The 14,665-nt window shown below is 43.1% G+C and overlaps 1 protein-coding gene across 6 annotated transcripts in view; it reads right to left on the minus strand.

Moving 5' to 3' along the window:
* NEO1 (neogenin 1) overlaps positions 1-14,665 on the minus strand; it is a 304,535-nt gene that overhangs the window by 161,421 nt on the left and 128,449 nt on the right. For all 6 annotated transcript variants that reach the window (XM_075897565.2, XM_075897563.2, XM_075897560.2 and 3 more), the window contains exons 3-4: positions 10,453-10,728; positions 5,382-5,535 (exon numbers count right to left, since the gene is read on the minus strand). In XM_075897565.2, coding sequence (XP_075753680.1) covers positions 5,382-5,535; positions 10,453-10,728 — 430 coding nt within the window. The remainder of the gene's footprint in view (positions 1-5,381; positions 5,536-10,452; positions 10,729-14,665) is intronic.

The following is a 14,665-nucleotide window of genomic DNA, read 5'->3' on the forward strand; positions in this document are numbered from 1 at the left end:
CTGGTACATGAAGTCACAGTGGTGCTAAAGTTTGGCACAGCCACCCCTTCATTGTGATAGCAGGGGGCTTAGTGGGCCAAATCCAAGAAAGTATCCCTGTGACCCCATGCACCAGGTTGCAATGCCACTCAAAAACAATGTCAATGGAAATGAAAAAGCTCAAAAGCAGGAAGTTGGGCCCAATGAGCCCCTCCAAGACAGAAGCCAAGAGGGAGTGGGCTGTGCTATGTCTCCAGTAAGTACCACCTCCTCTGATGTCCTCTCCATTTCACAGCTGTGCACCACCACATCTTCCACATCCCATCTTGCTTTCCAGCCTAGGTCCCACAATATACCTCTTCCCCAACAGCCAAGTGACTCCCATTCGGTTATACCACTCATCCAGGCCCCGATTCTCACCAAGCTTCCGCCGCAACAATCCAGACCCTTCTATTGATCAGCTTCTTTCCCCAGCCCTCCAACTCTACCCCCACAACTGCAGATCCCCTTCACTCCTTGTATGTTCTCCCCCGATGGGCTGGGGGAGAGGAGCAGTGTGGAACGTTCTTGCAGACAGTGTTTGGTATCTTATGGTAATGTCACTCCATGCTGGGTTAACAGATGTGCTTAGACTCTTACCTTCTTACGAGTTAGATGGGATTTTTAAAATGATGTTTCAGTGGAGGTATTGACAGGAATGTGCTTGGCAAATATTTTATCATGGGGAGCTAATTTAACAATTTACTATGTGCATCACATAGCTTTCCTTCAAATAGGTCCATGAAATTGTTTAAACCTGCAAAGACTAACACCATTAAAATTTACTCATACTGGAATATGTCATATTTCATTACTTTAAATCCTGCTGAAGTTTTTGCCAAACATTCCATCAAACTAACTCCATCCACTGCATCTGGCTCACATTATAAATATTCCTTCCAGAAGACGCAGTCCTCTGAATTGCAAAGAAATAGGCTCTCTTAGAAATATAGATTCTAACTGAACACATAACTTGAGAGGACAATTTCTTTAATTCTCTAAATAGTGACTTGCCATACTTAAAAACCTAATGTGAAATGATTACGTTATCAAAGAAAGTAAGGAATCAAATGGCAAGAAGAGGGTACCGTTAAAGGTAACACTACAGCATGATTAAAGAAAAATAGCTTTTTTTCCTGCATTTAATATTTTCTCGTCTTCAGCTCCACTTTATTGTTTTTCATTCTTGAAACTACCAGGTCTTCTACTGGAAAGCAAACCAACCACACACGTTTCATACACGTTACAGAAGTCTCCTCACCCAAATCTTTCATGTCCAGTCTGCTCAATTTTTTTAAACATTAACTTGAACTTTCTTTAAAGAGGTTTCAATATACATAAAAAAAATCTGTCCAGACTTTAATTAGCAAGTTTATGTTTTTGAGCATGAGCATCAGGCAGAAGCATATTAGTTACCAAAAGCAAGCTATTTTAGAATTTACCAATAGCTCTGATTGACTCAGTAGCAGAGTAAACAACAGATTTTTTTTTTACAATTAGACTTTATTTAAACTGGATTTTTTGACCTTTAAATACATTTTTCTTTAAAATAAACATATTTTAAGTTTAAATTTGAAGATAATACCCTATCTTAAGGTCTATACTTAGTATAATTACAGTAATTTAAATTAAAAATATTCAAGCAGTACATGTACTTCACCAGTTCTGTGGTTTTACATTGGCTAAGTCACTAGCTGAACACCTGGAACCAGAGTTCACTGAAACACTATAGCAGCGTTTGACAGTCTGCAGATATAGAGAATATTTACTTCATTTTAGCTTATTCATTTAGTTCAGTTCACTGACTAGTTCATTCAGAGTTTATACCAACAAGGAGTTGAAAAAAAGAAAGCCTTGTTTTCCTTTACCAATCGATGAATAAAAATTAAGTTTGAGGATAAGAGCTACTGCTTCTAAAATCTTGAAGGACTGGTGTCCAGAAACAATCAGTTGAACATATTAACAACAGAACATACTTTCTTTAATAAACAAAGAGTTCTAAATACAAAACATATTTTGATAATCTTATTTTGTTTTTATATATCCAGCACATTTTTATTTAACTAATGTAAAACCATTTTAAAATTCTGATTTTGTGTATTTTAATTCAAATTTCCATCCAAATGTAGCTTAACACAAATCAAATATAAAATTATCCATCAATTAGTAAATAGAAAATGATCAATGATGCATTTCTTAAAATAAAAACATACTAAGAATCTTAATAAATGTGTTAAGTTATATAATTGCTTCAGTAAGTGTATAGATGCCATGTATCATCCTGAATAGCAAAAACAAGTGCTAAATGCAGTTAAATATAGTGTAACGGTTATATTTAACTGCAAATCACATGTTTAAATCTTTCTTCAGGGAAAATAATTTAAAAATACAATTGCAAAAGAAGATTAAAATTGATGATTTAAGTCAAGATGTCCTTATAGCAGATTAAAATCATAATTAAAAAATAAATGAATTCAATCACTTCAATTTAAATCAATTCACCCTGATTTATACAAAGAACAAACATTCTTTCAAAAATGTTGGATTTTGAATTGCAATTGCTACTCTAACATGCTTGATTGTGTGCTGGAATGAAACAGGAAAGAAAAACAGAAAGAGCGTTTAAGTGTCTTATACATAAATACTGGGATTTTTTGTTTTACAACTTGGCTGGGAAACACGGGTTACAAAAAAAACTAGAAAGAGAAAAAGGTTTTCCCTACTAGGTTTTGCATAATGGAATAAGCAGGGGTATGTAGTTGTGCAGAATAAATTAATTATTTGAAGTGAGATAAAATAATTTATATTAAAAATTTACATCAAGGGAAAACAAGATACTAACTAGCACAGTAAATCATCCATGGTAACATGGTTTCAATATGGTAGCCATTTGATCACACAGCAGTATTTACTGCAAGTTAGAGAATGCCGCCTATTTTTAATTCTACAGCTATTTCACTAAATCTGCTCAAACTATACTAGAATGGATGGTGAAGCAGAGGGAGCTAGAAAGCTTTTAGGGTTCTGCTGAACAAATTATCTGTCCATTAAATGCTACAGGAATGTTATTTAACCTACCTGTAACTAGAGTTCTCCAAGATGCGTGATCCCTACGTTTTGTTGGAGACCACAAACGTTTTTACTAGCAATACTTGTTGGTCTGCACCAGCACCCTGTGCCTCATGTTCCTGACTGAGATCACAGTGAGCTAACTGTCATCCTGTGCCTTCTTTATTGAAAATCATCTTCAGAAAAAATCTGAAGCAGACAGGGAGGGGCGTGGATAATGGAATAGGCTTAGGTTATATCTACACAGTAATTAGACACCAATGGCTTGCCCATGGTTGCTGACTCAGGGTAAGCAACTCAGTCACAGGGGCTGTTTAGCTGTGGTATATGTGTTCAGGATTGGGCTGCTCTCATTCATGGTTCTTGTGGAAGTGCCTGCAGAGACTGGCACCAAGGTGTTCATAACTCCTAAGTGGTGTGCTGGTGAGAAGGTGATCTTGTGATGGATACACTAATTCCAGCATCTGATACTTCTGCACAAAGACAGAGGAACCTAGCTCCCTGTTTATATAATATACCATAGTCACACTGTACGTGACCTAAACATACTAAGCACAGATGAAGGAAAGGAATTTTTTTCCCCCAAGTTTCGTAAACTGCTTGTCCAAACTTTAGGGCCCAGCGGAAGCTACGCTACGAGATCTCATTGCATGAACTCCGTCTCAGGTGAATATGAGTTCTTGTAGAAGTTTGTCAACTCAGTTTGTTGGTGCAAACCAACAGACAATGCTAGTTAAAATCTTCCGGTCTCATGCATATGAAGCATACATGTACTCACACTGGAAGACACATAGGGACCATCACTTGAAGGAGAACTGTGCTCTATTAAAAACAAATCAAGAACTTATTTTCTGCAGAATGAGTTAACTCAAATTTCCTCTATATTGCCCCTGAAAATAATCTTTATGTTAACAAACACTCTTCTCTAGCCAGCAACAACAAAATACCTCCCTCCCCTCCTAGTGACCATAGACTTAGTAGTATAGTATGTAGGGAAAAAGGCTTAGTTATTCCCTCTTTATTTTGAGCTGTAAAGGAAAAAGAAATATTCCTCTTAACTATCTTTCTCCAAGACTAGATGTCCACTCGTATAGTAATGATTAGATTAAACTGCAGGGAGGCATTTGGAGCTCTCAGGCTACTGGGGGTATTTCTACATTGCAATAAACATCTGCAGCTGATCCATGTCAACTGACTTGGGCTTAAAGAGCTTGGGTTGTAGGGTTACAAAATGACAGTGTAGACCTCTGGACTCAGGGTGGAGCTTGGTTTATGGTACCTTCATCCCACAAGACCCGAGAGCCCAGGCTCTAGCCCAAGCATGGAGGTCTGTACTGCAATTATATTGTCCCAGAGCTCAAGTCTTGTGCACCCGAGACAGCTGACACGTGCCAGCTGCGTGTGTTTTACTGCAGTGTAAACGTACCCTTGGAGGCTGGCCTGAAAAGACCCACATGCCCACTTACATCCTCAATAACTGGCTTTTACGTCTAGAAAAAGATGTGTAATACCCTGTGCCCTCAGTTTCTCATCTGTAAAATGGGGATATTATTACCACATCTCAGAAATGAATTGTGACAATAAATTAATATTTGTGCACCGCTCAGATACTCTAGAGACAAGCATAACAGAAAAGCCCATGAGGCAATTAATAAATGTCTTCAAAGCAGGGTTTGAATAGCATCAAGTAAATAGGCATAAGGACCATACAGTGAAAAACAAGGACAAACATATACTCAGTGGCTGCTCACTAATTGAGTACTGTCCTCCCTGTGCATTGAATGAGGCAAGGGCCCTGTGGAAAAAGTACCATTTGATCAGATAACTAAAGACTGTAATAATGCATATGCAGAAGGGAGCCCAATTAGGTTGCAAAGGCAACCTTAATTCTGTCTTTACCTTACTTTTGGAATGTCTGACTCTGGATCCTTAATGTTCTTTTAACAGTTTTATTTTCTGCAATTTCCTGTTTTTAAATATCAAATAGGAAAAAATGCAGTCACGTGGCATTCCACTGAGATTAGATCCATTGAAAAGACCCTCTGTTTTGCCAGTCTCTTCACTGACTGAGTCAGTCTGCGCGCCCCCCCCCCCCCTCCATGGTACAAATCTGGTCACAACCCTCAGCCAGAAGACTCCAGATTACAAGAGCAGAGCCTGCTGTCACTTTAAAATTAAACAAAGCTGAGAGGACTTTAGCCTAAACCCATACATCTGACTTGGCCTAAATAATTCATACATTACTTATTTTAGGTGAGCAGAAAGTCAATTTCTGTTTCGTAGCCATTACTCACCCTTCTATGGTAAATTCTTCTTCATTTCTTGTCCACCTGACAACTGGAGTTGGGACTCCTGCAGCGACACATGGAAAAACTGCGCTTTGCCCAGTAACTTTGGTAAGTGGAGAAGGCTGCCTCAGAAACACCAGGCTTAATGGAACGACTGGATCTGCAAATATTTTGTAAAGAAAATGACAATTACGTTCTCAAACACCAAATACAGACAATAAGATCATCAAGCTAATAACATCAGCATTTTGTTCCTCTTCAGTAGAAAACACGGGGCTCAAAACAATGAAGCAGCTATTTGCTTCTCTACCACTTTTTGGTGAAGCTTCAATAAACGCAAAACTACAGTGCCAAGAAGGCATCTCTACAGACACTAACTTGTCTTAGCTATAACTTAAGTTTCTGCAAAGGGCTAATCTAGAATTAACTGGCTGCATCTGACTTCCTGCTCCAACATGCCAGTTGACTGCTCTGCTGTTGGAGCTCTGATTGCTCTGATTGGAGTAACCTGCTCCAAATTTTCCAGGAATCCAGCTGAGCAACTAGCTACAGCTACTTGGAAACTGCCACTCAGTAAGAGGAGGTTACTTACCAGTAGCTGGGGTTCTTCTACATGGGTGATCCCTACCTGTACCACAGGAAGGATTTATGCATGCACACCATACACCTGGAGCTGCAGATTTTGAAAGTGGTAGTATCTTCCAATTTGCGCATATGCCCTTGGCTCACTCACCTCATGGTTTCACCCGAGACAATAAAGGCATGGCAGACCAACTGTATCTAGTTTCTAAGCTGCAAAACCAACAGATCCACAGCAGTGGGGAAGGAGGGTGAATTGTGGAACACATATGGACCACACATCTCAAAGAACCTCTCTTTACAGGTAAGTAACCTCCTCTTCTTTTTCAAGGGATGGTGATTAATGAGCAATAACTAAGTCAGAGGACGTACAAGGATGAAAATGGAATGGCTGAGTAAAGTAGAGCTGCACCAATGGAGGCATCTGCTGCCAATTCCTGCACCAAGATATAATGCATAGCAAAGATATATACTGAACTCCACATGGCTGTTCAACGTATGTCCCAGAGGGGCAGGTCATGAAAGGAAGCCATGGTCAAAGACTGTGCTCTTGTGGATTGGGCCCACATCCCACAAGGTGGAAGCAATTCCAAGAACTGACCGCAGAGTTTGATGCACAGAAAGCCACATGAAGAGTATCTAAGTGGAGACTGTTTGACCTTTATCTCCTTCAGCTCTTGCAACAAAAGAGTCTAAGAAATTTCCTGATCAGTCTTATCCTCTGCAAGTAGAAGGCGAAGAGCTGATGGACATCAAAGGGAGTGGAGTTATTTCTCTTTCAAGCGGTGATGCTTTTGAAAGAAAGCAGGGAAGGGAACAGACAGTTTGAGAGGAATCTGGAAAATGACCTTTTGAAGTAACTCAGATGCAGGTGCTGTGAGATTATCTTTATACCAAGTGGTGAAAGGAGGGTACGTAATCATGGCTCCAAAGTTCACTTGCCATTTTCATTTAAATGACAAACAAGGCAGGGGACTTTCTTGGAAAGGAGCGACAACCCAAGAAGATAGTAGCTCACATGGCAGTTCCATTAGTGCCAAGAGAACTAGTTCAAGGTTCAACTGGAGAGATGGATCATATGGGAAGGTCTGATGACGCCTTTCAAAGCCTAGCAATCAGCAGATATGTAAAGTCAGAATGTCCTTTTTTGGGACGGTGGATGGTGCTAACTGCTGCTGGGTTTACCTTAAGAAGGTTGAGGGAGAAATCCAATACCTTCAAGGACAGAATGGAGGCTAAAAGGAGGGAACTTGCCCCTTCTGTTGGGCTCAGGAGATGAAGCAGTTCCACGTAACCTGGCAGGAACATTCAATGGACGCTTTCCCACTGCACTTCTGATGAACACGCCCCTTCTAGAGAAGATGCCATCAAAATACCACATTCTGAGGCAATGTGTCTGTCGACTGGGATGGCTGATCCTTTGCAGCTCAGGGGAAATGTGGAGGAAATTGGGGGATGGGCAGACATGCACAGGAGGCGGAGTCTGGTTTCTGGTTGAAAAGATGGGATTAGGTGGTAGATAAGCCTGGGCTTATTGGTTAACGTTCACAGTTACACAAAGGCTCCCACCCCGCTCCGGAGGAGTGGGACTGCAGGCAGGCGCTGGCGCACGCCAGGAGCTGGCTTTCAAGCTTTTAAAAAATGTACCAAGGCCATTGCTCATTACCAGGGCCATTCCTAGGGGGCTGTGAGGCCCAGAGGAACCCCTGCTGCAGGCGCTGCCCTCCCTCTTCCTGCCCCACTCCATCCCCAAGCCCTGCCCCTGCTCTACCCTGCCTAGCCCCTTCCCTGGGACACTACGGGCCTGGCATGGCACAGTAGCAGGGATCGGCCCTCCGACCAACACTCAACATGGTGGTGGGAGCTGAAGCAGCCTGCTCTGCTCTGCCCTCTCCCAGCCTGCTGGCAGAGGGAGCTGGAGAACTCTGCAAAGTCAAGTGCAGCGAGCTGGGAGTGGGAGGAGCGGAGCGGAGCAGACTGTCGGGCCGCTCCAGATCCTACCACTGTGGTTAGTGGGAGGGAGCTACCTCTGCTGCCGCCCTGCATCAAGTCTCCTCCCCCAAAGCCGGCAATCCCCCCCAGGCCGCCTTGGAACCCGTAAATAGGACACTTGAAGTGGCCACTGTGGCGACCCCAAGCATGAGCAGCAGTGACGACCCAAAGTTGAAGGGACAGCAATTAGACACCGCCTATGAGCTTCTCATATTGGCACAAGCTTCTAATATAGCCGTAGGCAAAATAGGGCTGGTGGACAGATCAGCCTGCTGAACGTTCTCCTCCGGCCTGAGGCTGTGGGGAAATGTCCCCTGGTCCAGCAGGATGCTCAAGGCAGTCTGCCTGCCTGCCACGGCCCCAGCCTCACCACTCCTGGAAGCTCGAGGCTGCTGGCAAACGTCTCTGAGCACCCCTTGGAGGGAGGGGGCAGCAAGCACCTGCAAGCATCCCATGTACACTAACCAAGCTGAACGGGCTTCAAGTTTTGTCCCATATCAGCACTGAGAAATATACGTGTCAATGTTCTCTGAAAATCCAATACACTGTAGGGGTACTGTTCAGATCAGAGGCACGGATTTGCAGTGAGGGATAGAATGGAGTACAGAGCATTAGAGACAGGTCTTTCATTCACATCAATCTCAAATTGCGCAATCACTTACCTGTCTTGCCAAGACATAGAAACACAGAACATTCGAAGGGACAATTGAATTTCCATTTAAAGAGACAAACGCAACATTCTAGAGAAGATTGAATTTCCTGCCCTATACTCATTGTCAACACTTCCTCATTTCCCCAAACAAGGAAAGAAGTCAGTAAGTGGAGTCCCTAATGTCTATTATAGTATTGCACAAGATACCTACAAGGAGGAGGGCTAGCTAGCATGACAGAAATTCAAAAAAATCCCTATGTAACCACCAAGTTAGACATCTTTAGAGCCCTGCAAATACACAGAAAATATTTTAAAAGCAAACTGCAGCCAGTGTAATGGTTTGAAACCTATAAAGAGACTCAAACTCTATCCCTAGCACAGAAAAAATGACTACAAGTCAGTGCAAAAGGCAACCTGAAGAGTACTTTCAGTCAAGTTAAACTGCCGTGGTATGACGTAGTGGGGACACTGTCCACTCTTGTGACCCTAGATCCACTCTGGCTTTGCATTCACTGGTTGCTGTGTTGTGCAGTGTGTGATCCCTACTGCCCTATGCTGGTCTGCAGAGACTCTGTGTGTGCGTGTGCGTGTGTGCAGTGCCCAGCGGGGGATGGGTCCCTGAGGGGAGGCACCTAGGCAATGACCCAGCCGGCCTGACACCTGGCCTAGGCGGAGGAATCTGAACAAAGCAAGAGGCATGGCTGCCAGCTGGGCTAGGACGAGGAGGGGAGACTGAGAGCAGGAAGGGGGTTAAGGAGGTCTGGGCGCCCCATCCCCGAGAGGAATAAGGCTGTCTGCTCTTGGAGCTTATGCTAACATCGATCCTATGCTGCACTGTGTCCCTGAGAACCAATAAAACCTTCTGCTCTACTGACTGTGGATGGGGGCGCAGGGTCAGGGGCTCCCCGACACACCGTCACACATGGAAAACATGGAAACGATGTGAATGACAGCTGCTTTCGATGCTGGGTTCCCACTTTTTCATGGCAGTTTAAACTGAAAGCTCCCAATCAGCTGAGTTATTCAAGTAGTGGCAATGGAATCAGAACTCTAAACCATCAGAAAAGTTAAGAGAATCAAAGCTTCTGCACAATCAATGGGAAAATTCCTATTAGGCAAGCTCTCATACTGGTCAGAAGAGCTATGGATTGGAGTTGCCATCCAAATCAATGTCTTACTTCTGATCCGTTTTCATAGCCATGTCCTTGATATAATATGTAGCCATTCTGCTGGTGAGTCGCCCTGTAGTACACCAACTATACTAAACTGCAAGTAGTAGCTGCACCTTAGATTTATTACAGAAAGGTTGTCCCTGAAAAAAGATAAATGCGACCAAGATTTTCCGGAAGGGACTAGTGAGTTTTGGTGCTAAGTTGGCAACATCTTAAATGGGCCTTATTTTCAGCAGCTGAGTGCTCGGTGCTTTCTAAAAACTAGGTCTTTCTAGAAATGCCTCAAGGTGGGAACCCTAAACCTGAGGCCTAGACCAGTCCCGTTTGAAAATCACGGGGCTCCATTCTGGAAAACATGAAGATGTCTATCTATACAACTTGCCTCAAAGGAGTAACCACCCTTTCCTTTACAATTGCCTCCTTACATACCAAACGCTCAACCACAGAGAACTTTTCACAGGGACGCTTTTCCAGCACACTTCTCAACTGCTTTATCGCTGTGATTACTTCTATGGCACTTAAAGGGCCAGCTGTCATTTGGCAGCAGACTGCTGCTTGCCACATTTCTTTTCCCTCTCTCCTAGAAGTGCTCCTAGTAGGTTTTCCTTTCATTTGATCACTGAAGGAGGCAAGACACAAGCATGCAAATGGACAGATTAAGGGTTTACAAAGAGATGAGTACCTGGAAGAACTTTAAGCTCTGCTTCATCACTGTATTTGGGAGACCCACCACTTTCCATGACACAGCGATAGAGTCCTTCATCCCCATCCGTAACATTGCTAATGATTAGGGCTCCCGTTGGCAGTGTGAATGAACGGTCATCCATAAAGAGCGGCTGACGATCCTGCTCCCACCTCACAAATGGTACTAGATCAGCATTGACCTCACAGTTCAGAATTACGCTGTTTCCTCTATAGACAGACGTTGATTCTGGCTGGCTGGTGAACCTTGGAAGTCCTAGAGAGATGAAAAGAGAATGGAAAAATCAAAATTATGCCAAACTACCACAATTCTGAAGGCGAGACCAGCAATCTGACTTCTAAGCCTGACCAAAGTTTCACTGCGTGTCTCTCTAGCAAGAGCAGAAATAGATGAAAACAAGAAAATAAATGTGCATATTTGAACAAATACAGTAATTCCTCATTTAACACTACCGATACGTTTCAGAAAATGATCATGTTAAGTGAAAACATGTAATGCGGGGTCAATTTTCCCATTGAAAATAATGGAAAAGGTGGGGGTTGCATTTCAAGCAGTGGTGTCTGTTGGGACAAGGACATAAGGTTGAGGGAAAAAGGGGACTGGGTTACAGCAGGGAGGAGAGGTGTTTGGCTCTGGGGAAGAGAAGGAGAGGGGAACTGGGTTGAGAGTATGCCCCTGTGACAGGACTGCTGGGACCCGCACTGCATCTAGCGAGGGGAGGTCGCTGGGGAATGGCGCGGCGAGCGGCGAACCCTATGCCGCTTTACAGGGAGGCAGGGGAAGCCCCGCATAGCCTCCAGCAAAGGCTGGCTGGGAAAGTCATGTTATTCTGGAGACGGTTGTGTAATTCAAAAAACGTTCCCAAAAAAAATCGTGCTATTGCAAAAACGTGTTAAGCAGGCACGTGTTAAATGAGGAATTACTGTACAACACTTTCTGCATGGGACATCAGATTAAAAATGTTTTCATGGGGGAAATAAATGCTGAGGACCAGATTGTGAACGTCTTTATGTGAAGAGGATGACATATGCCAAGGAAATGCACTCAGTTCCCCTTGTTGCTCCCTCTCTCTGTCCCTAGGAAGCAAAGGGTACCCTAGAAAAACTGGTTGAGCCCAGCCCAGCCCCATCTTGGACATCAGGTTACATATGCTTTGGGCCAGATTATAGCATGTAGCCACTGGTTCCATGTAAGGAACTCAGCAAGTGATGCTCGTGGCTCCACTTACTCTCAGCCTTTATTCTGAGTGTCATGCACCCCAGGGCTGAGCACAAGCCCTGAAATTTCCATGCATCTGACAAAGTGAGTCTTTGCCACAAGAGATTATGCTCAAGTAAATCTGTAAGTCTTTAAGGTGCCATGGGACTCATTATTTTCATAAAACATAATGTATGCTCTGGGGAAGGAGACGAACTCCTGGAATGCTCTTCCCTTCCCAGATCCTACATTCTATGTGAAGCCCATTAAACGCAAACTACTATAGAATGAGAATTTCAACTCAAAAGTCAGGAAATGTACAAGTGTGCCCCCCACAGCAACATTATCAGTGTTCACCACACAAATGATAATAAAGGTATACATTAACTTCACAGTCACTTAGCTTGGATTTCCAAAAAAGCCTAAATCTCACTGAATTGCAATAGGAATGGAACACATAATGCCCTTCGGTCCCTTTGAAAATACTACACTTAAAATACTGCTGTCCTGGCACATATGGGCAACATGGCTGTTGTAGCTTTTGAATTTCTTCATATGCCTTGACTTTGCAATTCTGTATTTTTGTGCATTTAATTCCTGGTCTTACAAAAACAATCTCTGGATGCAGCCCTATGACATAACTTAGGTTTTGCATTCTACTGGCTTTCAACTATACCACTTTGTAGATAAACGGACAGATATAGGTGAAACACTAACAAAAATGGACTGCTCTGTAATCTTCAAAATTGTTTAAAGGGCCTAACAAAATGCCTACAAAAAAGTTCATTTAGGAGGAGATTTCTTCCCTTTAATATACTAATAGACCATTAAAGTTTAAAACCTCCAAATGCTCATAAATCAGGACATTTTATTTGTTTCTTCTCCAACCCCTACCCAAATCTAAATTTTACAATACAGGCCACAAACCCTAAGGAAATTACAAACGAGTTTGGAAACCCAGCCCACCCATTGACTACTGACCAGCAACCCTTGCTTCAAGTATGAGATCATCTTATCTTCTACAAATGTTACAGAGAAATAATCCTACCCTTTGTTCCCCACCCCACATGAGCTGGGGCTCATACCCCAGCATCTAAAACAGATGAGGATGGGATGATACTGATCTTGGCCAGAAATCCAAATAAAGGCAAGTGATAAAATAGTATTCCATGTGTTCTATTCATTCGGATTAGACTTCATGACAACCCATCCATCTTTACAAGATGAAACTAAATTCTGGATACAGAGTAATCTAGAAGAGCGAATGCTAGCTGTAGCATATGATTCAATACCAGTTCTTATATTTTATATATGCAATAGGGAGATTTCTTTCTTGTGTGGCAACTGATGTTTATTTCCCACGAGTAAGCTGAGAACAAAAGGCTATATATAGAAACAGAATTAAGGTTAGTGTCAGAATTTGAATTGATAACTTGGAGTATTTTTCAAATAAGTTACAACGTAGTTTCAACTTTCCATTCACCCCTGACAAATGAAGCCTTTTCTACCATGTTTTTGCAAAGTATTTTAATGAACTTACTAAAAGCAAAGACAATTCAGCTTTCCCCAAGTAGATGAACTATATCATCAGCCCTGCATTTCTATCCGTTTCAGAGTGATCTGAAAAATCTCAGTGGAAATAAGAGAATACTAGTATATAACAACAGGCAGAAAAGTAATGTAATTTACTACACAGCAAGATCAGATTTGCACCATAATTCACAAAGTCACTGAAAGTGTCCTCTGCAACAAGCCACAAATTAGATGATCGACAATTATGTCAAATTTGACGAAGCCAAAAATGTATGCAAACAATCTTACAGCAGAGTTGTTATAACACAGTGTAAGAGAATTCAACATAAAAATTAAACGAGGCTTTTAAACTAGTGTTGGAAAGTCTAAACCAAACAGATATGCAAGGGGCTAAGTCAGGGGTGGGCAATAATTTTTAATGGGGGGAGGCACTCCAAGATTTTGGTAAGTGGTCAAAGGCTGCACTTCTGTGGAGAGGGGTTTGGAATGTGGGGTGAGGTGTAGAAGGCAGCTTAGGATAGAGGAGACTGGGATGCAGGAGGGTATGTGGGGTCTGAGAGGGACTCATAGACTTTAAGGTCAGAAGGGACCATTATGATCATCTAATCTGACCCCCTGCACAGTGCAGGCCACAAAATCTCACCCACCCCTCCTTGAATAATCCTTTCCCCTATATCTCAGATATTGAAGCCTTCAAATACTTTGAAGACCCCAAGATGCAGAGAATCCTCCAGCTGTGATCTGTACCCCATGCTACAGAGGAAGGCGAAAAACCTCCAGGGCCTCTGCCAATCTACCCTGGAGGAAAATTCCTTCCCGACCCCAAATATGGCAATCAGCTAAACCCTGAGCATGTGGGCAAGACTCATCAGCCAGACACCCAAAAAGATACAGGGCCTTGGGATGCAGAGTCCAGGAGGGGTTATGGGTGCAGGAGAGAATTCTGGCCTGGGGGAGGCATGTAGGAGGGGGTGCAGGGTCTGGGAGGAAGTTGTGACCTGGGATAAGGGGTTGTAGAGGGTTTGGGTGGTGACATGAGGCAGGGAAATGGGGTGCAGGATCAGGGAGGGAGCTGTGACCCGAAGAAAGTAGGAAGAGGGAATACAGGGGGTTTGGGTGGTAACCTGGGACAGGTAGTTGGGGGAGGAGGAGGAAGAGGGTGGGATGGCAGTGGCAGGTTCTAGTCTAGGAGGTGCTTACCTATACAGCTCCCAGCTAGCAGCTCTGCACAAACTTGCCTATGTGCTGGGCGGGCTCTGCTCCAGCAGAGGTGGGAAGGGGAGGAGGGAGGTTGAGATGGGAGTGAAGAGGCTTCATTTGCTGCCCCTGCCTTTGGAAAAATTTCTCAGCTACTATTGTCCAGAAACTGGTGAGGACAGCATGAAGCTTTCTCCTCCTTGACCATACTGAATAGCTATTAGCAGCCAGCTGTTTAAAGAGGCTGCAGCTATTCTGTAGTACG

The sequence above is a fragment of the Pelodiscus sinensis genome, chromosome 14, assembly GCF_052426305.1.
Source record: "Pelodiscus sinensis isolate ZL-2025 chromosome 14, ASM5242630v1, whole genome shotgun sequence".
NCBI lineage: Eukaryota > Metazoa > Chordata > Testudines > Trionychidae > Pelodiscus > Pelodiscus sinensis.